Genomic DNA, 27,907 nt, shown 5'->3' with positions numbered 1-27,907 from the left:
CTGTCATTTAGCGGAGGGATATACGCTCCGCCTCCCAGTCTTCTTGACGCTAGGACAGGGGAGTCGGGAGAGCGGGGGAAAGGCATTGGGGGAAAAAAGTACAAAATAAAAAAAACTGCTTCATGTCGGACTGCTTTAAATAGACAAAAGTAATAAGGAAGCGACCAGCCTGCCTCAATTCTTCAAAGGTATGCGATGAAATGATATCTTATCCACTACATAAGCATGTTTCCATGGGTAGGCTACAAAATTACCAAGTTTTAATCAGTGAAGTTAGGCTTGGGTACTTTGCCAGAGGGGGTGGGGTGTAGCTTGCTAGCTAGAGCGAGAAGTGATTGAAAAAGTTATCTCTGGAATGGTGGAGAGGGAGAAGGTAGCTAGCTAGCTAGCTAGAATTGGGGGGGGGGAGTAAAGACGAGATTTGTGGTCAAAATAGGACGTGTTCTCGTTAACGTCAGCCTTGTAAAACCACACGAGGAATTTTGATTGTACCATCAATTTGGTTCAACTTGATAACCAACTGGCTAACTTAATTAACTTGTAGCGTGTTGAGCTAGCTAGCGGTAACGGTAGTTACTTGGCTAGGTTTAGCCAACTAGCTAACGAGCTAGCTAAATTAGCGAAATGAATGAGTTGATTTTCCACTCCTATAGCCATAATCACATAGCTACATACGTAATTATAGATATAGCTCTGTGACACAAAATACGTAGCTAGCTATGTGTATTTCATCAAACGGAATACTTACTAGTTAACTATACTTGCTAGCTAAGCATGCCATGTTATTGTGTACCTTGGAAGTAAGCTACTTTGTCACATTGTTCAATATAATTTTTTTACATTTTAGTCATTTAGCAGACGCTCTTATCCAGAGCGACTTACAGTTAGTGAGTGCATACATGTTTTTTTCTTCAATGTAACTAGCTACGTCTATAAAGTTGTTTCTAGGGAATCGGTACATGTCTTTGTGTTGATTTCAAGCTTCAGTGGTATAATGGTTGTGATTATGGGTCAAGTACCATAACAAACTTTGAATAATGTGTTTTAAGAAGATCCACAAGATGAAAGTCAATAGATTATGTATTCAACCCCATTGCTGAGTTGTTGCCACCCAGTTTAATCCAGTATTCAGGCATTTTGATTTGTCATCCTGCAGTAATGATGATGTCAGACCTCAGGGATAGTGTGGGTGTCTGGTGTCAGATAAATGATCAGCCATTTGGCAATTAGGCAATATTCTCTTGAGGATCACTTTGGTTGGGGATGGGGAGACATCTCATGCTTAGTTATCTAAACCATCCTTTGTCTTCCCCTTCACTTTCACCCTGTAGCCAGAGCATACCATGTCAGAATTGTCTCAACATGATTTAGTATTTTCTCAATCTGTTGAATGTTGCTATACATTTCGCTAAACTTCTTCTCAGCTTAATCTCAACAACATTCTGTTTTTCTGCCCAATGTTTATTGAATTGAGGCACTCTCAACCTGGTACCCATGGTGACTGTCAGACCCTAAAGCCAGACACTGTTTGTGTTGTTGCTTCCTGACCCTGCTACAGGACAGCCAGGCAGGGAAATACTTAGGTGTGAAGTGATGTTATCAGTCGCTGGACTCTGGGATCTGTGCACCTTGTTTCCTGTCGTTAAGGTTATTGCATTGCTGTCATCGCTCACATGGCATTACAGCCTCACAGCAACAGAAACAAGCAGATGATTTAGTCAGGCTGTGTCCAGAGAGCTTGCTTACCTACCTTTAACCTACAGGCATCTTCTAGCATCTGCTACATTTTGTTATCCTTGTATGCCCTGCCGTCTCACTTCATCATCACACATACAAAGCCCCCTCCATTGTAAAACTGAAGCATGAAGCTGTAAACTGCCTGGTACTGTTGGACAGGTGTGTGCTGTAAGGGAGGGATATGATGGGAGACGGGAGAAGGCAGCATTCAGTGGCCTCACATCCTCTCTGCTAGGGCTGTTTTCAACAGCTGTGCGGCCATGCCTGTGTTTCTGTCTCTGTCTTCTTTCTGTCTCTGTCCACCCAGTATGGCTGTCCCCCGACAACAACAAAAAATCTTGGCCGACCGAGAGTCGTCTGTTCTTTCGACCAATCGATTGGTTGAAACTTTTAAAAAGTATTTTTCCATATGTAGACACACCCTATGTTTTGAATAAAATCAACTAGATGTAGGCTACTGAGCTAGTCTGATGCTTTAAGCACTGCGATTTAAAAAATGAAGACCCAAATTACTAAAGAGGGAGCCAGAGATCAATATAGCAAAAATGCCTGTCCCTGACCTGACCCCCCTCCCCCCCGCTGCTGCTGGCCTTTGCAGATTCTGCCGTTACGCTCCTGAAGTTGTCGGTAATAGGCTACACCAACGGTTGGCAACCTTTTCCATTTGAAGTGCCAAGTTATCGTACCATTCCTACTGATCTGCGTGCCCGTTGTGATTTTCACATGCACATTTTCTTGGAACAGTTTAATTTCATTTATAATAGTCTTCCTAGCTCAAAATCAATGTCATGTGGTTAATCAAAATTCTATCTAAATGAAAATGATACAGATCTAAAAGTAACTTCTGTTGCCATGGCCAATATGTAAAAATTTCCAACAAATAAAAACCATTGCAGCCCGCAGGTAGAAAATATCCTGATTTTAAAAATAAATATCCTATAAATCACCTTGGCTACACATGGCCTGTCTTCAAGGAACGTGAAACATTGCATGAACTGTTAATGCCAGTGAGCTCCAGACAGACACACAGCTGTAGGCCGCCTGTGCACCGGATAGTAAGCAATAAGGCCGGCCTATTTTATGACGTTTTCCCCCCGTTTTCTAATGCTGAGTGGTTGTCGAAAGGGAGAGAGCTGGAAAGATTTGTCAAATAGGCTACATTGAGGAACTGTTGTCATTCTCAATGGATGTAAAAAAAAAAAAACATACTTAGTTTACTTGCTGTTTTGAGGCGAAGAACAAATTACTTTGAGAAGCTCCACGGTGATGGTGAGTTAAGACAATCCAGAAATACGATCAGATCCTCAAATGGCCACATTTTATAGGCCTACATCTGCGCGCAGGCCAGGTAGCCTATAGGCCTACTTCTATGCGTAATCAGGTGCGTGTCCTTACTCAAGATTGACAGGAGCGCTCCGAACAAAAGAGGACTAAATTGACAACTCGTAAATGGATGAAATAGACCAAAACTTTTTTTCTCAAAAGTGTAGCCTTAGGTTGTGCGCTCCGCAAACAACTTGTCCACTCCTACAATGACAACGGTCAGACTGTAATCATTATTTATTGAATGCATTAACAGAAATGACCTTAACCAAACAAACATTGTAGATGATAAATGATGGTAATTTAAGGGTAAATGTACTACAGGTGATACTGGTGTGCCTCCACTCAGACAGGTGTGAATCACAGGCGTCTCGTGTGCCATAAATTATAAACTGGGTGGTTCGAGCCCTGAATGCTGATTTGGCTGAAAGCCATGGTATATCAGACCGTATACCACGGGTATGACAAAACATTTATTTTTATTGCTCTAATTTTATTTTTATTTTTATTTTATTTCACCTTTATTTAACCAGGTAAACCAGTTGAGAACAAGTTCTCATTTACAACTGCGACCTGGCCAAGATAAAGCAAAGCAGTGCGATAAAAACAACAACACAGAGTTACATATGGGGTAAAACAAAACAAAGTCAAAAAAATAAATAAAAAATACAACAGAAATACATATATATACAGTGTGTGCAAATTTAGCAAGTTATGGAGGTAAGGCAATAAAATAGGCTATAGTGCAAAATAATTACAATTAGTATTAACACTGGAATGATAGATGTGCAAGAGATGATGTGCAAATAGAGATACTGGGGTACAAATGAGCAAAATAAATAACAATATAGGGATGAGGTAGTTGGGCGGGCTAATTTCAGATGGGCTGTGTACAGGTGCAGTGATCGGTAAGGTGCACTGACAACTGATGCTTAAAGTTAGTGAGGGAGATAAGTGTCTCCAGCTTCAGAGATTTTTGCAATTTGTTCCAGTCATTGGCAGCAGAGAACTGGAAGGAATTGCGGCCAAAGGAGGTGTTGGCTTTGGGGATGACCAGTGAGATATACCCGCTGGAGCGCAGACTACGGGTGGGTGTTGCTATGGTGACCAATGAGCTAAGATAAGGCAGGGATTTGCCTAGCAGTGATTTATAGATGGCCTGGAGCCAGTGGGTTTGGCGACGAATATGTAGTGAGGACCAGCCAACAAGAGCGTACAGGTCACAGTGGTGGGTATTATATGGGGCTTTGGAGACAACGGATGGCACTGTGATAGACTACATCCAATTTGCTGAGTAGAGTGTTGGAGGCTATTTTGTAAATGACATCGCCGAAGTCAAGGATCGGTAGGATAGTCAATTTTACGAGGGCATGTTTGGCAGCATGAGTGAAGGAGGCTTTGTTGCGAAATAGGAAACCGATTCTAGATTTAACTTTGGATTGGAGATTCTTAATGTGAGTCTGGAAGGAGAGTTTACAGTCTAACCAGACACCTAGATATTTGTAGTTGTCCACATACTCTAGGTCAGACCCGTCGAGTGTAGTGATTCTAGTCGGGTGGGCGGGTGCAAGCAGCGTTCGGTTGAAAAGCATGCATTTAGTTTTACTAGTGTTTAAGAGCAGTTGGAGGCTACTGAAGGAGTGTTGTATGGAATTGAAGCTCGTTTGGAGGTTTGTTAACACAGTGTCCAATGAAGGGGCAGATGTATACAAAATGGTGTCGTCTGCGTAGAGGTGGATCTGAGAGTCACCAGCAGCAAGAGCGACGTCATTGATATACACAGAGAAAAGAGTCGGCCCAAGAATTGAACCCTGTGGCACCCCCATAGAGACTGCCATAGGTCCAGACAACAGGCCCTCCGATTTGACACATTGAACTCTATCTGAGAAGTAGTTGGTGAACCAGGAGAGGCAGTCATTTGAGAAACCAAGGCTATTTAGTCTGCCAATAAGAATGCGGTGGTTGACAGAGTCGAAAGCCTTGGCCAGGTCAATGAAAACGGCTGCACAGTACTGTCTATTATCGATTGCGGTTATAATATCGTTTAGGACCTTGAGCGTGGCTGAGGTGCACACATGACCATATTATGACCAGCTCGGAAACCGGATTGCATAGCGGAGAAGGTACGGTGGGATTCGAAATGGTCGGTGATCTGTTTGTTGACTTGGCTTTCAAAAACTTTTGAAAGGCAGGGCAGGATGGATATGGGTCTGTAACATTACATTGGTAACCAGTTTATAATAGCAATAAGGCACCTCAGGGGTTTGTGGTATATGGCCAATATACAACGGGTAAGGGCTGTGTCCAGGTACTGCACATTGCGTCTTGTCTAAGAACAGTCCTTAGCCGTGGTATATTGGCCATATACCACACCCCCTCTTACCTTATTGCTTAACTATTTGCCGATGCTCGACTACAAAAATCTCGATCTACCAACTCTTCGGTCCTTAAAAAGCTGCTTAATGTGAAATATTGTCTGCTATAGCTTGGGAAATAAGTAAATGACATACATTAGGGCTGTTTTTGTTTCCTTGCCACGATACTAAGGAGTATGGTGATACTGGTATCGTCCTAGATGTCACCTAACCTGATGATTCTGTTGTGCAAAATATTTCTAACACAGCTTCTCTTCTTCTTTCCCCAGGTTCCACACGAAACCTTTACCCAGGCTCTGGCCACCTAATCATATGGTATGGACTAAACCAGAGACTCATTGCTCGTGAGTGAGAGAGACAGAACGAAAGAGAGATAATAGGTCCTTTCCTAGTTATATCTGCCTATTGACGACCTACATTTGTAAATCCTCTGGGCTGTTGTGTCCCAGAGGCCTGATCTCAGCTGAACTTGTTCCCCAAACTGCACTCCCCTCAGTGGGGGTTGGTTGTGACCCAGCTCCAGGGTACATCCCACCTCACGGCAGGCTTTCCTTTCCTGAGCGGCTGCGTCCTGCCTGCGTCCTGCCTCTATTTCCTGTCCTTGGTGTGCAAGGCTAAGCCTCCTCTCTCCACTCCCCTACCACCTCCCCACACACACACACACTCCCTCCCTGTTATACGCGATCCAAGAAGAAGAGGACTCCTCAATCCCCTAACTTCCTGGGTACATTTCTCCCTCTCACCCTGGACAGCAGCACCATGACCTCCATGTCCAGCCTGTTCTCCTTCACCAGCCCAGCTGTGAAGCGTCTGCTGGGGTGGAAGCAGGGGGACGAGGAGGAGAAATGGGCTGAGAAGGCTGTTGACGCCCTGGTCAAGAAACTGAAGAAGAAGAAGGGAGCCATGGAGGACCTGGAGAAAGCCCTCAGCAGCCCAGGACAGCCCAGTGAGTGACCCTGTCAGTAGTGTGTGGGTGCGGCGTCATACTTGGTAAAGTCCAGGCCAGGGGTGTGTGTGTGACTGTCTCTCTGGATCAGAGCGTCTGCTAGATGGCTAAGATATAAAGTACCAGTCAAAAGTTTGGACATACCTACTCATTCAAGGGTTTCTTCTTAATTTTTACTATTTTCAATGTTGTAGAATAATAGTGAAGACATCAAAACTATGAAATAACACATATGGAATCATGTAGTAACCAAAAAAGTGTTAAACAAATCAAAATATATTTGAGATTCTTCAAAGTAGCCACCCTTTGCTTTGATGACAGCTTTGCACACTCTTGGCATTCTCTCAACCAGCTTCATGAGGAATGTTTTTCCAACAGTCTTGAAGGAGTTCCCACATATGCTGAGCACTTGTTGGCTGCTTTTCCTTCAGGGGATTGTGGAGCCCAGGTCATCTGATGCAGCACTCCATCACTCTCCTTCTTGGTCAAATAGCCCTTACACAGCCTGGAGGTGTGTTGGGTCATTGTCCTGTTGAAAAACAAATTATAGTCCCACTAAGCGCAAACCAGATGGGATGGCGTATCGCTTCAGAATGCTGTGGTAGCCGTGCTGGTTAAGTGTGCCTTGAATTTTAAATAAATCAATGAGTGTCTACAGCAAAGCACCCCCAAACCATCACACCTCCTCCATGCTTCACGGTGGGAAATACACATGCAGAGATCATCCGTTCACCCACACTGTGTCTCACAAAGACACGGTGGTTTGAACCAAAAATCTCAAATTTGGACTCCAGACCAAAGGACACAATTCCACCGGTCTAATGTTCATTGGTCGTGTTTCTTGGCCCAAGCAGGTCTCTTCTTCTTATTGGTGTCCTTTTAGTAGTGGTTTCTTTGCAGCAATTCGACCATGAAGGCCTGATTCACACAGTCCCCTCTGTACAGTTGATGTTGAGATGTGTCTGTGACTTGAACTCTGTGAAGCATTTATTTGGGCTGCAATTTCTGAGGCTGGAAACTCTAATGAACTTATCCTCTGCAGCAGAGGTAACTCTGGGTCTTCCATTCCTGTGGTGGTCCTCATGAGAGGTGGTTGATGGTTTTTGCGACTGCACCTTCATGTCTTAAAGTAATGATGGACTGTTGTTTCTCTTTGCTTATTTGAGCTGTTCTTGCCATAATATGGACTTGGTCTTTTACCAAATAGGGCTATCTTCTGTATACCCCCCCACCTTGTCACAACACAACTGATTGGCTCAAACGCATTAAGAAGGAAATAAATTCCACAAATGAACTTTTAAGAAGGCACACCTGTTAATTGAAATGCATTCCAGTTGACTACCTAATGAAGCTGGTTGAGAGAATGCCAAGAGTGTGCAAAGCTGTCATCAAGGCAAAGGGTGGCTATTTGAAGAATCTCAAATATAAAATATATTTAGGGTTAAACAAATCAATCTTGGTTACTACATGATTCTATATGTGTTATTTCATAGTTTTGATCTCTTTACTATTATTCTACAATGTCAATTAAAAAATAAATAAAGATAAACCCTTTTGACTGGTAGTGTGTGTGTGTGTGTGTGTGTGTATATATATATATATATATATAGATACAGTGAGGGAAAAAAGTATTTGATCCCCTGCTGATTTTGTACGTTTGCCCACTGACAAAGACATGATCAGTCTATAATTTTAATGGTAGGTTTATTTGAACAATGAGAGACAGAATAACAACAACAAAATCCAGAAAAACGCATGTCAAAAATGTTATAAATTGATTTGCATTTTAATGAGGGAAATAAGTATTTGACCCCTCTGCAAAACATGACTTAGTACTTGGTGGCAAAACCCTTGTTGGCAATCACAGAGGTCAGACGTTTCTTGTAGTTGGCCACCTGGTTTGCACACATCTCAGGAGGGATTTTGTTCCACTCCTCTTTGCAGATCTTCTCCAAGTCATTAAGGTTTCGAGGCTGACATTTGGCAACTCGAACCTTCAGCTCCCTCCACAGATTTTCTATGGGATTAAGGTCTGGAGACTGGCTATGCCACTCCAGGACCTTAATGTGCTTCTTTTTGAGCCACTCCTATGTTGCCTTGGCCGTGTGTTTTGGGTCATTGTCATGCTGGAATACCCATCCACGACCCATTTTTCAATTCCCTGGCTGAGGGAAGGAGGTTCTCACCCAAGATTTGACGGTACATGGCCCCGTCCATCGTCCCTTTGATGCGGTGAAGTTGTCCTGTCCCCTTACCAGAAAAACACCCCCAAAGCATAATGTTTCCACCTCCATGTTTGACGGTGGGGGTGGTGTTCTTGGGGTCATAGGCAGCATTCCTCCTCCTCCAAACACGGCGAGTTGAGTTGATGCCAAAGAGCTCCATTTTGGTCTCATCTGACCACAACACTTTCACCCAGTTCTCCTCTGAATCATTCAGATATTCATTGGCAAACTTCAGACGGCCCTGTATTTGTGCTTTCTTGAGCAGCGGTACCTTGCGGGCGCTGCAGGATTTCAGTCCTTCACGGCGTAGTGTGTTACCAATTGTTTTCTTGGTGACTATGGTCCCAGCTGCCTTGAGATCATTGACAAGATCCTCCCGTGTAGTTCTGGGCTGATTCCTCACCGTTCTCATGATCATTGCAACTCCATGAGGTGAGATCTTGCATGGAGCCCCAGGCCGAGGGAGATTGACAGTTCTATTGTATTTCTTCCATTTGCGAATAATCGCACCAACTGTTGTCACCTTCTCACCAAGCTGCTTGGCGATGGTCTTTTAGCCCATTCCAGCCTTGTGTAGGTCTACAATCTTGTCCCTGACATCCTTGGAGAACTCTTTGGTCTTGGCAATGGTGGAGAGTTTGGAATCTGATTGATTGATTGCTTCTGTGGACAGGTGTCTTTTATACAGGTAACAAACTGAGATTAGGAGCACTCCCTTTAAGAGTGTGCTCCTAATCTCAGCTCGTTACCTGTATTAAAGACACCTGGGAGCCAGAAATCTTTCTGATTGAGAGGGGGTCAAATACTTATTTCCCTCATTAAAATGCAAATCAATTTATAACATTTTTACATGCGTTTTTCTGGATGTTTTTTTTGTTATTCTGTCTCTCACTGTTCAAATAAACCTACCATTAAAATTATAGACTGATCATTTCTTTGTCAGTGGGCAAACGTACAAATCAGCAGGGGATCAAATACTTTTTTCCCTCACTGTATATAGATATGTATCATCATACTTGGTCCAGATATTGCCTAACCCCTCTCTCTATCTGCCCTGCCAGGTAAGTGTGTGACCATTCCTCGGTCTCTGGACGGTCGTCTCCAGGTGTCCCACAGGAAGGGTCTCCCCCACGTTATCTACTGCAGGGTGTGGCGCTGGCCCGACCTGCAGTCTCACCATGAGCTCAAGCCCCTGGAGATGTGTGAATACCCCTTCGGCTCCAAACAGAAGGAGGTCTGCATTAACCCCTACCACTACAAGAGGGTAGAGAGCCCAGGTATGTAACGTGTTCATTCCGACTACAGTATTGACTCGATCTAAGGCATTGCCGGACCCAGCCTATACATTTGTGGCTGTTGTGCACGTCCTTGTACAATAAATGTATATGACACAGTAAGGCTGAGCTGACTTAAGTTACCATTTAGCCAAGTGAGGGAGAGTACTGCATCCTTGACCATTTAGCCAAGTGAGGGAGAGTACTGCATCCTTGACCATTTAGCCAAGTGAGGGAGAGTACTGCATCCTTGACCATTTAGCCAAGTGAGGGAGAGTACTGCATCCTTGACCATTTAGCCAAGTGAGGGAGAGTACTGCATCCTTGACCATTTAGCCAAGTGAGGGAGAGTACTGCATCCTTGACCATTTAGCCAAGTGAGGGAGAGTACTGCATCCTTGACCATTTAGCCAAGTGAGGGAGAGTACTGCATCCTTGACCATTTAGCCAAGTGAGGGAGAGTACTGCATCCTTGACCATTTAGCCAAGCGAGGGAGAGTACTGCATCCTTGACTATTCATACTATATAGATTTAGAGTTTCCAAGAAATATATGCCTCAAGGTGATTTCACCAAAACAATATGGGAAATTCTGGCTGCTTCCCTGGAGATAGTTGTCTTGTCTCCTCTGAGTGACGTGATATCTGCCCTTGAATTGGTTAATACAGAGCCGTCGTCAGGGAGGAAGAGGAGGATAGGGGGAGGAGCAGAGTACAGGTCAAGGACTTTCAAAATGACCTGATCAATAGGATCTGCATCATATAGCACGTTTTTAGAATGTAGTGGGAAAAAACAACTGGTATTGAAAGCACTTTCGTTAAAATGTAAAGGCTAGAGGAAATCCTTGCAATTGACATGCACAACAGCCACAAATGACAACACAGGTCATGCAGATGAGAAGATTCCTTCATTAAATCAAATCAATCAAATTTTATTGGTCACATGCGCCGAATACAACAGGTGCAGACATTACAGTGAAATGCTTACTTACAGCCCTTAACCAACAGTGCATTTATTTTAAACAAAAAAAGTAAGAATAAAACAACAACAAAAAAAGTGTTGAGAAAAAAAGAGCAGAAGTAAAATAAAGTGACAGTAGGGAGGCTATATATACAGGGGGGTACCGTTGCAGAGTCAATGTGCGGGGGCACCGGCTAGTTGAGGTAGTTGAGGTAATATGTACATGTGGGTAGAGTTAAAGTGACTATGCATAAATACTTAACAGAGTAGCAGCAGCGTAAAAGGATGGGGTGGGGGGCAGTGCAAATAGTCCGGGTAGCCATGATTAGCTGTTCAGGAGTCTTATGGCTTGGGGGTAGAAGCTGTTGAGAAGTCTTTTGGACCTAGACTTGGCACTCCGGTACCGCTTGCCGTGCGGTAGCAGAGAGAACAGTCTATGACTAGGGTGGCTGGAGTCTTTGACAATTTTGAGGGCCTTCCTCTGACACCGCCTGGTATAGAGGTCCTGGATGGCAGGAAGCTTTGCCCCAGTGATGTACTGGGCCGTACGCACTACCCTCTGTAGTGCCTTGCGGTCAGAGGCCAAGCAGTTGCCATACCAGGCGGTGATGCAACCAGTCAGGATGCTCTCGATGGTGCAGCTGTAGAATTTTTTTGAGGATCTGAGGACCCATGCCAAATCTTTTTAGTCTCCTGAGGGGGAATAGGCTTTGTCGTGCCCTCTTCACGACTGTCTTGGTGTGTTTGGACCATGATAGTTCGTTGGTGATGTGGACACCAAGGAACTTGAAGCTCTCAACCTGTTCCACTACAGCCCCGTCGATGAGAATGGGGGCGTGCTCAGTCCTTTTTTTTTCCCCTGTAGTCCACAATCATCTCCTTTGTCTTGGTCACGTTGAGGGAGAGGTTGTTGTCCTGGCACCACACGGCCAGATCTCTGACCTCCTCCCTATAGGCTGTCTCATCGTTGTCGGTGATCAGGCCTACCACTGTTGTGTCGTCGGCAAACTTAATGATGGTGTTGGAGTCGTGCCTGGCCATGCAGTCATGGGTGAACAGAGAGTACAGGAGGGGACTGAGCACGCACCCCCTGAGGGGCCCCCGTGTTGAGGATCAGTGTGGCAGATGTGTTGTTACCTACCCTTACCACCTGGGGCGGCCCGTCAGGAAGTCCAGGATCCAGTTGCAGAGGGAGGTGTTTAGTCCCAGGATCCTTAGCTTAGTGATGAGCTTAGAGGGCACTATGGTGTTGAATGCTGAGCTGTAGTCAATGAATAGCATTCTCACATAGGTGTTCCTCTTGTCCAGGTGGGAAAGGGCAGTGTGGAGTGCGATAGATATTGCATCATCTGTGGATCTGTTGGGGCGGTATGCAAATTGGAGTGGGTCTAGGGTTTCTGGGATTATGCTGTTGATGTGAGCCATGACCAGTCTTTCAAAGCACTTCATGGCTACAGACGTCAGTGCTACGGGTCGGTAGTCATTTAGGCAGGTTATCTTAGAGTTCTTGGGCACGGGGACTATGGTGGTCTGCTTGAAACATGTTGGTATTACAGACTCAGTCAGGGACATGTTGAAAATGTCAGTGAAGACACTTGCCAGTTGGTCAGCACATGCTCGGAGTACACGTCCTGGTAATCCGTCTGGCCCTGCGGCCTTGTGAATGTTGACCTGCTTAAAAGTCTTACTCACATCGGCTACGGAGAGCGTGATCACATAGTCATCCGGAACAGCTGGTGCTCTCATGCATGCTTCAGTGTTGCTTGCCTCGAGCGAGCATAGAAGTGGTTTAGCTCGTCTGGTAGGCTTGTGTCACTGGGCAGCTCGCGGCTGTGCTTCCCTTTGTAGTCTGTAATAGTTTTCAAGCCCTGCCACATCCGACGAGCGTCCAGAGCCAGTGTAGTATGATTCAATCTTAGACCTGTATTGACTCTTTGCCTGTTTGATGGTTCGTCGGAGGTCATAGCGGGATTTCTTATAAGCGTCCGGGTTAGAGTCCCGTTCCTTGAAAGCGGCAGCTCTACCCTTTAGCTCAGTGCGGATGTTTCCTGTAATCCATGGCTTCTGGTTGGGGTATGTACGTACGGTCACTGTGGGGACGACATCATCGATGCACTTATTGATGAAGCCAGTGACTGATGTGGTGTACTCCTCAATGCTGTCTGAAGAATCCCGAACATGTTCCAGTCTGTGCTAGCAAAACAGTCCTGTAGCTTAGCATCTGCGTCATCTGACCACTTTTTTATTAACCGAATCACTGGTGCTTCCTGCTTCAGTTTTTGCTTATAAGCAGGAATCAGGAGGATAGAGTTATGGTCAGATTTGCCAAATGGAGGGCGAGGGTAGTACCTATGTGTAGTACCTATGTTTTCACTGGTTTCAGATGAAATACTGTACAGTGTCCCAATGTTTCTTTAAAGGCTCTTCAAATCCAATGTATATTTATTTAATAATCTCTTCTCCACCAGTTCTCCCTCCGGTGTTGGTGCCTCGCCACAGTGAGTTCAACCCACAACACAGTCTCCTGGTCCAGTTTAGGAACATGACTCACAACGAGCCCCACATGCCCCTGAACGCCACCTTCCCAGAGTCCTTCCAGCAGCACAGTGGGGGCAGCGGTACCTCCTTCCCCATCTCCCCTAACTCCCCCTACCCCCCCTCCCCAGCCTCCAGCGGAGGGGTGGGCACCTACCCCAACTCTCCTGCCAGCTCCGGACCCTCCAGCCCCTTCCAGCTTCCAGGTAGATGTCAGTATACACTTCTATCATATATCATGCACCTATGTGTTTATTGGTAGTCAGTTACCATGGCTGCTATTACAATATCATATACTGTTAGCCTATGTCATATATTCCCACTGGGTTTTCACATTTGTACACTTCACCTGGTCACACACTGCCTTTGGCCTCTATGTGAGAATGTAAAAGGGAAGTAACATTGCCATTAAAAGAAAAGTGTTTTCCTGATGAAAAATGGGATTCGAAATTAGTGGAGGACAATTTGGTTTGATTTCTAACTATATGGAATGATAGTCCATGATACAAACCAGGATTTTCTGACAGCCAGGGGGGACAATCAAAATGCCAACTAAAGAGTGTACCAAAGCCCTGCATCAGGGTGACTGGTGAGTGCCAGTCAGTGTGCCCATCGCTGGGCACAGCATAGGCCTGGCCTGGCCTCCGGCTCCTATTCTGGTGGATATATCCCCAGTCAGTGTGCCCATCGCTGGGCACAGCATAGGCCTGGCCTGGCCTCCGGCTCCTATTCTGGTGGATATATCCCCAGTCAGTGTGCCCATCGCTGGGCACAGCATAGGCCTGGCCTGGCCTCCGGCTCCTATTCTGGTGGATATATCCCCAGCCAGTGTGCCCATCGCTGGGCACAGCATAGGCCTGGCCTGGCCTCCGGCTCCTATTCTGGTGGATATATCCCCAGCCAGTGTGCCCATCGCTGGGCACAGCATAGGCCTGGCCTGGCCACCGGCTCCTATTCTGGTGGATATATCCCCAGCCAGTGTACCCATCGCTGGGCACAGCATAGGCCTGGCCTGGCCACCGGCTCCTATTCTGGTGGATATATCCCCAGCCAGTGTACCCATCGCTGGGCACAGCATAGGCCTGGCCTGGCCACCGGCTCCTATTCTGGTGGATATATCCCCAGCCAGTGTACCCATCGCTGGGCACAGCATAGGCCTGGCCTGGCCTCCGGCTCCTATTCTGGTGGATATATCCCCAGCCAGTGTACCCATCGCTGGGCACAGCATAGGCCTGGCCTGGCCTCCGGCTCCTATTCTGGTGGATATATCCCCAGCCAGTGTACCCATCGCTGGGCACAGCATAGGCCTGGCCTGGCCTCCGGCTCCTATTCTGGTGGATATATCCCCAGCCAGTGTACCCATCGCTGGGCACAGCATAGGCCTGGCCTGGCCTCCGGCTCCTATTCTGGTGGATATATCCCCAGCCAGTGTACCCATCGCTGGGTACAGCATAGGCCTGGCCTGGCCTCCGGCTCCTATTCTGGTGGATATATCCCCAGCCAGTGTACCCATCGCTGGGTACAGCATAGGCCTGGCCTGGCCTCCGGCTCCTATTCTGGTGGATATATCCCCAGCCAGTGTACCCATCGCTGGGTACAGCATAGGCCTGGCCTGGCCTCCGGCTCCTATTCTGGTGGATATATCCCCAGCCAGTGTACCCATCGCTGGGTACAGCATAGGCCTGGCCTGGCCTCCGGCTCCTATTCTGGTGGATATATCCCCAGCCAGTGTACCCATCGCTGGGTACAGCATAGGCCTGGCCTGGCCTCCGGCTCCTATTCTGGTGGATATATCCCCAGCCAGTGTACCCATCGCTGGGTACAGCATAGGCCTGGCCTGGCCTCCGGCTCCTATTCTGGTGGATATATCCCCAGCCAGTGTACCCATCGCTGGGTACAGCATAGGCCTGGCCTGGCCTCCGGCTCCTATTCTGGTGGATATATCCCCAGCCAGTGTACCCATCGCTGGGTACAGCATAGGCCTGGCCTGGCCTCCGGCTCCTATTCTGGTGGATATATCCCCAGCCAGTGTACCCATCGCTGGGTACAGCATAGGCCTGGCCTGGCCTCCGGCTCCTATTCTGGTGGATATATCCCCAGCCAGTGTACCCATCGCTGGGTACAGCATAGGCCTGGCCTGGCCTCCGGCTCCTATTCTGGTGGATATATCCCCAGCCAGTGTACCCATCGCTGGGTACAGCATAGGCCTGGCCTGGCCTCCGGCTCCTATTCTGGTGGATATATCCCCAGCCAGTGTACCCATCGCTGGGTACAGCATAGGCCTGGCCTGGCCTCCGGCTCCTATTCTGGTGGATATATCCCCAGCCAGTGTACCCATCGCTGGGTACAGCATAGGCCTGGCCTGGCCTCCGGCTCCTATTCTGGTGGATATATCCCCAGCCAGTGTACCCATCGCTGGGTACAGCATAGGCCTGGCCTGGCCTCCGGCTCCTATTCTGGTGGATATATCCCCAGCCAGTGTACCCATCGCTGGGTACAGCATAGGCCTGGCCTGGCCTCCGGCTCCTATTCTGGTGGATATATCCCCAGCCAGTGTACCCATCGCTGGGTACAGCATAGGCCTGGCCTGGCCTCCGGCTCCTATTCTGGTGGATATATCCCCAGCCAGTGTACCCATCGCTGGGTACAGCATAGGCCTGGCCTGGCCTCCGGCTCCTATTCTGGTGGATATATCCCCAGCCAGTGAGGTTTGCTGATGCACAGATCCACAACAGATCCACAACAGATCCACAACAGATTCATGGGCTGCTGTAGTCAGTCAGGGATAATGGCAGCAGGGAAAAGAGGCTTGAGACTTTTGTCTTTTTTAATTGTGCTGAATTGCCCCCAGGCTTGAATCACTGTAGTGCTAGTGCCATCACTTCTATGTGGTCTATCTTGGTGTAACCGGAGGAAAGCCGAGTTATTATTCAGAAATAGGGATACATCTCCAGAGAAATCCCTCTAAGCAAGGTAGTAACCTGTAAATGTTTGGTCTGTAGGAAGACCAGTCTTCTTCATAAAAAAAAAACATTACCAACTGTCCCCACCCACACCCCACTTGAAATGTTTCTCCATTTCTCTGTAATACAACACTTATAGGACTGGCCATAGATTAGTGTTCCATTTGATGGATGTGTGTGAAACCCTACACCTGTTTCCGGGTAGAGAAAGATCCTGTGGTGGTGGAGGGGTTTTAACTCCTCTTGGGAGTTGTGTATGTGTCCATCCGCTGTGAGTGTGTGTGTGTGTGTGTCCATCCGCTGTGAGTGTGTGTGTGTGTGTGTCCATCCGCTGTGAGTGTGTGTGTGTGTGTGTGTGTGTGTGTGTGTGTCCATCCGCTGTGAGTGTGTGTGTGTGTGTGTGTGTGGACAACCATTTGTCATCAGCAGCAGCAGCTGGTCTCCTAACTATCCGTCCATTGTGGTGTTTTCTCCTCCAGCTGACACCCCACCCCCGGCCTACATGCCCCCTGACGAGCAGATGGGACAGGAGGGGTCCATGGAGACCACCAGCAGCAGCGGGCCCAGGAACATGCCTAGTGGGGGTGAGGAGTCTGACCTTCAATTTTACACTTTATTTTACCAGGGATTATTTTTTTCCCCCACCCTAATCAATCAGGAATTCCTGCTTTCCGACATTATCCTCCATTAATTGGAACTGATTTTTATCCTAATTGTCTACGTTGTCCTGATCACATAGCAGTCAATACTAACTGAAATCGTAACGTTATGACTATAACTACTGTTCCCTGAAGGAGGGAAACGAGGTACAACATACTATGGGGAGTTCGGATGGAGGATCTATACTGAACAAAAATATAAATGCAGCATGTAAAGGGTTGGTGCCATGTTTCATGAGCTGAAATAAAAGATCCCAGAAATGTTCCATACGCACAAAAAGCTGATTTCTCTCAAATGTTGTGCACAAATTTGTTTACATCCCTGTTAGTGAGTATTTCTCCTTTGCCAAAATAATCCATCCACCTGACAGGTGTGGCATATCAAGAAGCTGATTAAACAGCATGATCACCTTGTGCTGGGGACAATAAAAGACCACTCTAAAATGTGCAGTTTTGTCACCCAGCTGGAAAAGGGACAGACCGCTTTGAAAAACAGACCAATGCAGTAAAGAGGTAAATTGAACTTGACCAAAACAATGGAATTGCCATGGAAACGCGTGGGGGACATGGACAAGTTTACAAATGTGAGACTGTATAGCCTGGATAAGCCAGACCCCTTATAGATGCAGTAAAGAGGTCTATCGAACTAGACCAAAACAATGGAATTGCCATGGAAACGCTTGGGGGAAATATCCAGAGTCTCCTCATTGCCCCCCAGCAAAACGAGCCTACATGTAGGCTATTGTTTGTGTATTTCACACTATGTTGAGGTAAAAATCTGAGTATAATGCTTGTATGGATGTCAACCCCAACACATGTTCATGTTATCGTCACCAATCAACTGCATTACAGTTAAAAATGACTTTGACTACCACCACAGAGGTCTGTATGCTAGCTATGCTAACCAGTTTATACGAACGGGAGTTAGCATTTAGCAGCCACTTCTTCTAAACCTGAAAAGGGATAACACCTACATTAGGGGGTGTGCTGAGTAGTTGGACAAAACTAGTATCGTAACGGATATGGGCAATTTTCTGTATACGATTATGATCACTGATAATTACAAAAAAATACTCTGATCGGGGGGGAAAAAGTCATTTTCGGGTGCCAGCATGCATCTTTCTCATGTCTGTCAGTCGTGCAAGGTTTTACGTGGTCTAAATAACTCAACTGGCTAGTTTGCCTGTCTGTAAAGAGAAGGGTGGGCTGTACGTTGATCCTATTGCTCTGGTTGGGTAGAGTGAAGCTGTATTTCTCCATCCACTCGCTTCATAATTTCACCCGATCACTTTTCCTTGCATGTTTTCGGGTCTGATCATTTAGATTGCTGCTGCCTGCTACTATGATAAATCACATGGCGAGGATGTTTGCTATCAAGCGATCAATATGCATCATATCTAATAAGCATGGGCAAGGGTAGGAAAAAAAAAAGATGAAACGCTGATGTGCAATCTGACTGAGTGACAGCAAACTTGTCTGCCCGCTGCAAATTGAGGACACACAAAGACCCACCCCTCCGCGTGCTGCTCCTAATCTGCAGCTGTTTTGCAGTGAGAATGTGCAGGGAGGTATTTTGCCAAAATCTATTTAGGCATATTATATTATAAGTATCATCCTATCCGACTCAACTTTCAATTTACTGATATGAGTACGGGCATGTCTGCACACCCCTATTCTAAATGTTATGCAGCGAAAACTCGGATTTAAGTAACCACATTGTGGGCCTGTTACAACGTCTGCGTTCCATTGACTCCTTTGCCGCTTCTATGGACACGGGGCTCCGGCAATGGCTGACGTAGCAAAAAAAGTGGCCATAACCAAAGTGGGGGCACTGACGTAACCGTAATGTTTTTGTGGAGAGGCTCACCCGTCGCTCAGATCCGTGCTAAGGCCCCTCGCTCCGGGGGTTACCACAGCCAAGCGCTCGGAGGCTGCTTCCTCATTGGAGGTGCCCGCAAACCCCGCTTCCTCCACTCCCTCCAACTCCAGGAATTGGAAGTAGAAATGTGATTGCCATAACGCCGGGGGAAAGCTTGTAAGCTGCAATCGCCGGGAGTTATGTATGCCAGCTGATGTTAGCCATGATAAGGCTTCTAGTCTAAGCTAGGCTAGCTAGCCTCTTTGACCGCAGCACGGTCCGTTTAGAATAACCAAGCAATTTAACGCTAACTATGTATACTAAACAAGGGAGCTACCCAAGCAATTCCACCGATAGGAATAGCAGCAGTAGCTAGCTTGCCTCGGCAAGTTGGCTAACCTGGCTAGCAAGCTATGCAGCGCTTGTTAGCTAGCTTGGTCTCAAATCTACGTAGGACCGGATCACCAAGGTGGGATCCGGACCCTTACATTTACATTTACGTCATTTAGCAGACGCTCTTATCCAGAGCGACTTACAAATAGGTGCATTCACCCTATAGCCAGTGGGAGAACCACTTTACAATATCTTTTTTTTTTTTTTTTTTTTTTTAGGGGTGGGGGGGTAGAAGGATTACTTTATCCTATCCCAGGTATTCCTTAAAAAGGTGGGGTTTCAAATGTCTCCGGAAGGTGGTGAGTGACTCCGCTGTCCTGGCGTCGTGAGGGAGCTTGTTCCACCATTGGGGTGCCAGAGCAGCGAACAGTTTTGACTGGGCTGAGCGGGAACTATGCTTCCGCAGAGGAAGGGAGCCAGCAGGCCAGAGGTGGATGAACGCAATGCCCTCGTTTGGATGTAGGGACTGATCAGAGCCTGAAGGTACAGAGGTGCCGATCCCCTCACAGCTCCATAGGCAAGCACCATGGTCTTGTAACAGATGCGAGCTTCAACTGGAAGCCAGTGGAGTGTGCGGAGGAGCGGGGTGACGTGAGAGAACTTGGGAAGGTTGAACACCAGACGGGCTGCGGCATTCTGGATGAGTTGTAGGGGTTTAATGGCACAGGCAGGGAGCCCAGCCAACAGCGAGTTGCAGTAATCCAGACGGGAGATGACACGTGCCTGGATTAGGACCTGTGCCGCTTCCTGTGTAAGGCAGGGTCGTACTCTCCGAATGTTGTAGAGCATGAACCTGCAGGATCGGGTCACCGCCTTGATGTTAGCGGAGAACGACAGGGTGTTGTCCAGGGTCACGCCAAGGCTCTTCGCACTCTGGGAGGAGGACACAACGGAGTTGTCAACCGTGATGTCTTCCCTTCTGGGAAGAGAGTCAAGCGGTGCTTAACCAAGGCAGACACAGGCAGCGGGGGGGATACCCACAGAACCTGGTCGCCCTCTCTCTTCGAGTAGCCTCCCCGTAACCGGAGACAGAACATACAGGAGCCTGGGAGGCGTCCCTCAATTTAGACTCAACTGAGGTATGGACACCTGGGAACAGTGTTGCCAACTCCTCAGTAAGGAAAGTAGCTATTGGCTGTCCTAAAAGTCGGAATAACATTTTACATTTACATTTTAGTCATTTAGCAGACGCTCTTATCCAGAGCGACTTACAGTTAGTGAATACATATTTTATTTTAATTTTTATACTGGCCCCCCGTGGGAATCAAACCCACAACCCTGGCGTTGCAAACGCCATGCTCTATCAACTGAGCTACATCCCTGCCGGCCATTCCCTCCCCTACCCTGGACGACGCTGGGCCAATTGTGCGCCGCCCATGAGTCTCCCGGTCGCGGCCGGCTGCGACAGAGCCTGGATTCGAACCAGGATCTCTAGTGGCACAGTTAGCACTGCGATGCAGTGCCTTAGACCACTGCGCCACTCACTGCGCCACTGCGCCACGTTGTGGGAGAGACAAAAAGTGAGTGAAAAACACCCTACATTTACATGAATGTAAGCCAGGGCGGGTTCAGCCAGTGGTGGCTTCCCGCATGCGAGATTCATTTGCAGTCTGGACCCGGAGTGGTGAACATCTCCTGCTCTGACTGCAGCTGGGAGGGAGTGCTGCGCGAGGGCCGCCTGTGAGTGCTTTGGGACGGGGGTGCCCCGCTGCTCGTTGAGAAGAGTAAGAACGATAGGTGATTTCATGTCAGTCTCCAATAACACCAGAAAAAGTAGCTAGATTTGTCGCTAGTCTCTTTTTTTGAAAATGTGTCGCTAGAGGGGTCTGAATATTCGCTAAATATAGCGACAACGTCGCTAAGTTGGCAACACTGACACCAAGCCCCCTAAAGAATGCTACACGATTGTCAAGAGAACCTGCGTCGCGGACTAGTATGGGAACAGTGCCAGCCGTCCCCTAGTCTCGCACACTAACTGATTGGAGCGAGGGCAGCCTGAGCATGCGCCGAGACATACAAGATGACAAACGTGAGTGTCTTTTAATTCATAGGGGCATGGTTCCGAACCCAGTTTATTAGTGTAACCCCTCGATTCTTGGCTGTCGCTACTTTGCAGGACTGATACGCACACACAGGATCATCGGGTTCAGGCAAGTGCCCCGTTTATTATAGTCTGGCAATAAAGCACACAACGTAGGTGTCCGCCAGACTCATAAATGAAAGGGAACTAAAATATGACTATAATAAAACAATGTGATCGTATAGTTTTACATAATAATTTCAAAGAATACACATCAACTTTGTCTTGACCGTTCGTGGTGACGTTAGCCATTTGACGCTTCATTAGCTAGCAGAGTAAACATTCAGGATATTGCTATTCATAGCAGACTTCAAAAAGGCATTTGATAAAAGTACGAATGGGGTTTATATATAAATGCCTGGAGCATTTCAATTTTGGAGAATCTCTTTATAAATTGGGTTAAAATCATGTATAGTACACCCTAGGTGTAAAATAGTAAATAATGCCTATTTCTCAGAAAGTTTTAATCTGTCGAGGATTGAAACAAGGTTGTCCTCTATCGGCATATCTATTTATTATGGCCATCGAGATGTTAGCTATTAAAATCAGATCCAACAATAATATCAAGGGATTAGAAATCCAGGGCTTAAAAACAGAGGTGTCATTGTACGCTGATGATTCATGTTTTCTTTTAAATCCACAACTTGAATCCCTAAACAGCCTCATAGAGAATCTAGATACATTTTCTAACCTCTCTGGATTACAACCAAATTATGATAAATGTACAATATTATGTATGGATCACTAAAAAATACAATTTTTACATTACCATGTAGTTAACCAATAAAATGGTCTGATGGTGATGTGGATATACTCGGAATACAATACAAATTACAAATTATCTCACTCCAATACATTTTTATAGGAAGTTAGCAAAAATAGATAAGATCTTGCTACCATGAAAAGGTAAATAAATACCTGTCAATTTGTGGAAAAATCACCCTGATTAACTCTTTAGTATTATCCCAGTTTACTTATTTGCTTATGGTCTTGCCTACGCCTAGCGAACAGTCTTTAAAAAAAAATTATATGCGAGAAAATATTCAATTTTATTTGGAACGGCAAGCCAGACAAAATTAAACGGGCCTATTTATATAATGAATATGAATTCGGAGGACAGAAATTATTCAATATTAAAGCATTAGACATATCACTAAAAGCTTCAGTCATACAAAAGTTATACTTAAATCCGAACTGGTTCTCTAGCAAATTAGTAAGATTGTCTCACCCGATGTTCAAGAATGGCCTTTTTCCCTTTATTCAGATTACAACCTCTCACTTTCAGTTATTTGAAAAAGAAATAATCTCCCAATTATCACTATTTCTAAAACAAGCCATAGAAAGTTGGTTGCAATTTCAATTGAATCCTCCAGAAACGACAGAACAAATAATGCAACAAATATTGTGGTTAAACTCAAATATACTAATTGATAAAAAAACAAATGTTTTTTGACAAAATGTTTAGAAAAGGTATAATCTTCATAAATGATATCATATGTAGGACTAGTGGAGTTATGTCGCACATGCAGCTAACAAAAACATATGGAAATATCTGCTCTACCCAAAATTACAACCAAATAATTGCAGCATTACCGCAAAAATGGAAGAGGAAAGTGGAAGGGGGGAAAAGTAAGGAACTTGTCTGTCGGCCTTGCATTAAAGAACATAATTGGTTAAAGAAAACTGTGATAAATAAAAAAGTATACCAGTTTCATTTAAGGACCAAAGGATTGACAGCTGTCCCATATAGATTGCAAAATAGTTGGGAAGAGATTTGACGTACCAATTCCATGTCATAGTGTTTATGAACTGATACGCAAAACGACGCCGGATTCAAAACTTTTAAAATTATTATATACAATTCTTGCTACCAATAGAATATTATTTATATGGGGGATACAATCTTCCCAGCTCTGCAGATTTTGCTGCGAAGAGACAGAATCATTAGATCATTTGTTTTGGTACTGTCCATTTGTAGCTTGTTTTTGGACACAGGTCCAGGAATGGCTAAAGGATTGCAATATTTACCTGGAGCTAACCCTGCAGATAGCATTACTGGGTGATCTGAAAAGTCATAGTCAATCGATCAATAATATAATAATACTTTTAGCAAAAATGTTTATTTTCAATTTACAATCTGTAGAAACAATGAGAATAGAAAGGTTCAGAACTTTTGTAAAACATCACAGTACAGTTGAAAAATATATGGCAAATAGAAATCCTATTTGGATGGTGTTAAGAGATAGATGGGTGGTATTGAATGGAGTTGAAGGATGGGACTAACAACAACTAATAACAACAAGACAACTAATAATGTAAGCATACTGTGTCCATAATAAGTATATAGGTTATAGGTTGAGAGCTTTTGTGAAAGAGCACAGTTAGAAAGATATGGCATATAGAAGCAAACCGGATGGACATCATGAAAATGATCGGAGAGGTTGAGGGTAGAGGAAGTTCAGGAGTAAAAACAAACAAAATAGAATTATTGTAAAATTGACTGTGTCCATAAAATGTATATAGTATGTATAAGCTGGAAGTAGAGGCCTAAGCATTGTTGTTCACTAGTTTACTCCAATTAGGGAAGGGGTGGTGGGGTTGGAAAGTAATAAAGGCAAATATATTTTTTTAAAGGATGTATGTGTGTATATATATATGTGTGTGTGTGTGTGAAAAAACAAACATATGGGGGATTGCAAGTGATGCAGACAATTACATTGATGGAAGTTACAATCTATCTGCAATATTAAAGCTGATCTACCCCCTAAGAAAACCAAACCAAAAAATAAACATTCATAATATTCGTTTAGCACCAAGTAGTTAACATCACGATACAAAATACATCAAGATATTAAAATATCTGAGTCTGATCTTCACACTGTTTTATCCATATACATTCATAAGGCACTTTACACAGTTAGACTAGACAGTGTAAAGGATCGTGACATGTTATATCACAAAAAAAAGGAGCGGAGCTCAACATTCTACGTACCGTCTTCGCCATAATCATAAATGAAAGGGAACTCAAATAGGGCGACAACGGTGTACTTGGACACCAGCCCAATGGCCGCTTTATACCAGGAGAGAACCATGCACACGAGCCTTGAATAGAGGCATAACATATTTTGTTACTTATTCTCTTTAGAATGAGAATATCATATTTTGACCAACTTCATACAAATACATGCAGGTGTGAACAGCTCCAGCTACATTAGCCTTCGTCGTTTCGGTCGCGTTAGCCATCTAACGTGTTGCTATTCTCATACGTTTCCTAATCACAAACTTTAGCGTCCAGGGGGTACGCACGCTCTCTACCACTAAGGGACAGTTTAGACGGTCTCGTTTTCCAGTTTTGTTTTAGTAGCGTGAATCGTTCCTGTTCACATCGAGGTGGAAAAGCTGAATAATTGAAGGAGTGAATCCGAGCCTCACGCTTATCACCTGTGGAAGGCTGGGCTCCCAGCGAGGCGCTGATTTCATTTGGCTCATCAGGCGTGATTACGCAAGAGTGCGACTCTCCATAGTATGTTGTGCCGAAGTTGACTGAAAGGGAACTATGGGCACTACAAATGCACAACATCATTCATGAATTGAACAAAATTAAATTGTACATTTTCAAGATTACGCATCCATTTTCCTTTAGAACATAGAAGGATCCCTGTAGATGTGCAGCCAGTGGAGTATGAGGAACTTAGCCACTGGTGCAGTATTGTGTACTATGAGTTGAACAGCCTCCTCTCATCCATCTCTCCTCTCCACCTTCTCCCTGTAGATGTGCAGCCAGTGGAGTATGAGGAACCTAGCCACTGGTGCAGTATTGTGTACTATGAGTTGAACAACAGAGTGGGTGAGGCCTACCATGCCTCTTCTACCAGCGTCCTGGTGGACGGCTTCACCGACCCCTCCAACAACAAGAATCGCTTCTGCCTGGGGTTGCTCTCCAACGTCAACCGCAACTCAACCATAGAGAACACACGCCGCCACATCGGCAAAGGTGAGCATAAACACTCATGGTGCCACATCGGCAAAGGTGAGCAGGGCAACACATTGAGATTAATAGATTAGTTGATGAGGTCGTGAAAATGGAAATTAGATGAGGTTTAGAGAAAGTGTAGGGATCATGGTTTACTGCACTGTTGGAGCTAGAAACACAAGCATTAGGGTTTACTGCACTGTTGGAGCTAAAAACACAAGCATTAGGGTTTACTGCACCGTTGGAGCTAGAAACACAAGCATTAGGGTTTACTGCACCGTTGGAGCTAGAAACACAAGCATTAGGGTTTACTGCACTGTTGGAGCTAAAAACACAAGCATTAGGGTTTACTGCACCGTTGGAGCTAAAAACACAAGCATTAGGGTTTACTGCACTGTTGGAGCTAAAAACACAAGCATTAGGGTTTACTGCACTGTTGGAGCTAGAAAACACAAGCATTAGGGTTTACTGCACTGTTGGAGCTAGAAACACAAGCATTAGGGTTTACTGCACTGTTGGAGCTAGAAACACAAGCATTAGGGTTTACTGCACTGTTGGAGCTAGAAACACAAGCATTAGGGTTTACTGCACTGTTGGAGCTAGAAACACAAGCATTAGGGTTTACTGCACTGTTGGAGCTAGAAACACAAGCATTAGGGTTTACTGCACTGTTGGAGCTAGAAACACAAGCATTAGGGTTTACTGCACTGTTGGAGCTAAAAACACAAGCATTAGGGTTTACTGCACTGTTGGAGCTAGAAACACAAGCATTAGGGTTTACTGCACTGTTGGAGCTAGAAACACAAGCATTAGGGTTTACTGCACCGTTGGAGCTAAAAACACAAGCATTAGGGTTTACTGCACTGTTGGAGCTAGAAACACAAGCATTAGGGTTTACTGCTCTGTTGGAGCTAAAAACACAAGCATTAGGGTTTACTGCACTGTTGGAGCTAAAAACACAAGCATTAGGGTTTACTGCACTGTTGGAGCTAAAAACACAAGCATTAGGGTTTACTGCTCTGTTGGAGCTAAAAACACAAGCATTAGGGTTTACTGCACTGTTGGAGCTAGAAACACAAGCATTAGGGTTTACTGCACTGTTGGAGCTAGAAACACAAGCATTAGGGTTTACTGCACTGTTGGAGCTAGAAACACAAGCATTAGGGTTTACTGCACCGTTGGAGCTAGAAACACAAGCATCAGGGTTTACTGCACCGTTGGAGCTAGAAACACAAGCATTAGGGTTTACTGCACTGTTGGAGCTAAAAACACAAGCATTAGGGTTTACTGCACTGTTGGAGCTAGAAACACAAGCATTAGGGTTTACTGCACTGTTGGAGCTAGAAACACAAGCATTAGGGTTTACTGCACTGTTGGAGCTAAAAACACAAGCATTAGGGTTTACTGCACTGTTGGAGCTAAAAACACAAGCATTAGGGTTTACTGCACTGTTGGAGCTAGCTGGAAACACAAGCATTAGGGTTTACTGCACTGTTGGAGCTAAAAACACAAGCATTTTTCTCTCTGTCTCTCTCTCCCAGGGGTCCACCTGTACTATGTAGGAGGTGAGGTCTATGCAGAGTGTCTGAGCGACACCAGTATCTTCGTTCAGAGTCGTAACTGTAACTACCACCACGGTTTCCACCCCACCACGGTGTGTAAGATCCCTAGTGGCTGCAGTCTGAAGATCTTTAACAACCAGGAATTTGCACAGCTACTGGCCCAGTCTGTTAACCACGGCTTTGAGGCTGTCTACGAACTCACCAAGATGTGCACCATCCGCATGAGCTTTGTAAAGGTGATATACAGTTACATTTTGATTTGAACATTTGTTTTAGTTTCAGTACTATGTACAATTCACCGCTTTAAGATCTTGTCCATTGCTATATAAAAAAAAAAGAAAGTTGTGGAAATAACTGTTTTGAATTAACTTAATTTCATTGAAAGAGTAACTCTGCAATGTTGAGAATAATGTTAGGGCAGACCGTAGCAAAACACTGTGCAATGGAAAACTAGCATCTCTTATTGGGCAAGTTGTTTCACTCCTTTTCTGACCATGTACTTCCTTTGGTGAATATGACCCCTCACTCTCACACACACACACATCTATCTACAGGGCTGGGGAGCTGAGTATCACCGACAAGATGTCACCAGCACCCCCTGTTGGATAGAAGTGCACCTTCACGGCCCTCTGCAGTGGCTGGATAAAGTGCTGACACAGATGGGCTCTCCTCTCAACCCCATCTCTTCAGTGTCCTAATGGTTGCCGACCACACTCTCAACCCCATCTCTTCAGTGTCCTAATGGTTGCCGACCACACTCTCAACCCCATCTCTTCAGTGTCCTAATGGTTGCCCCCCGACCACACTCTCAACCCCATCTCTTCAGTGTCCTAATGGTGCCCCCCCCAGACCAGACTCTCAACCCCATCTCTTCAGTGTCCTAATGGTGCCCCCCCCCCGACCACACTCTCAACCCCATATCTTCAGTGTCCTAATGATGCCCCCCCCCTCCCAGACCAGACTCTCAACCCCATAATAATAATAAATAATATGCCATTTAGCAGACGCTTTTATCCAAAGCGACTAAGTCATGCGTGCATAGTTT

The 27,907-nt window shown here is 45.5% G+C and overlaps 1 protein-coding gene across 2 annotated transcripts; it reads left to right on the top strand.

Annotated features, from left to right (window-relative positions):
• Positions 1-27,907, top strand: LOC121538602 (mothers against decapentaplegic homolog 5). Of its 2 annotated transcripts, XM_041846779.2 has the most exons (9): positions 1-188; positions 5,705-6,381; positions 9,668-9,883; positions 13,308-13,586; positions 16,817-16,921; positions 25,100-25,321; positions 26,842-27,098; positions 27,417-27,562; positions 27,607-27,907. In XM_041846779.2, exons 2-8 carry the CDS (start codon positions 6,195-6,197, stop codon positions 27,558-27,560), a joined length of 1,410 nt encoding a protein of 469 aa, XP_041702713.1. In that variant the 5' UTR covers positions 1-188; positions 5,705-6,194; the 3' UTR covers positions 27,561-27,562; positions 27,607-27,907. The 2 variants fall into 2 exon arrangements, with proteins under 2 accessions (XP_041702713.1, XP_041702720.1); XM_041846786.2 differs by having other exon boundaries at positions 3-188; positions 13,308-13,580; positions 27,417-27,907.

This window comes from Coregonus clupeaformis, chromosome 3 (genome assembly GCF_020615455.1).
Source record: "Coregonus clupeaformis isolate EN_2021a chromosome 3, ASM2061545v1, whole genome shotgun sequence".
Taxonomy (NCBI): domain Eukaryota; kingdom Metazoa; phylum Chordata; class Actinopteri; order Salmoniformes; family Salmonidae; genus Coregonus; species Coregonus clupeaformis.
Note: the sequence above shows the minus strand (reverse complement) of the source record. Positions and strands in the feature narration are given on the sequence as shown.

Coding starts and splice junctions, on each gene's coding strand:
- LOC121538602 (XM_041846779.2), top strand. CDS start 6,195: ATGACCTCCATGTCCAGCCTGTTCTCCTTCACCAGCCCAGCTGTGAAG. Junction 6,382..9,667: donor CAGCAGCCCAGGACAGCCCA/GTGAGTGACCCT, acceptor CTGCCCTGCCAG/GTAAGTGTGTGACCATTCCT. Junction 25,322..26,841: donor ACGCCGCCACATCGGCAAAG/GTGAGCATAAAC, acceptor TCTCTCTCCCAG/GGGTCCACCTGTACTATGTA.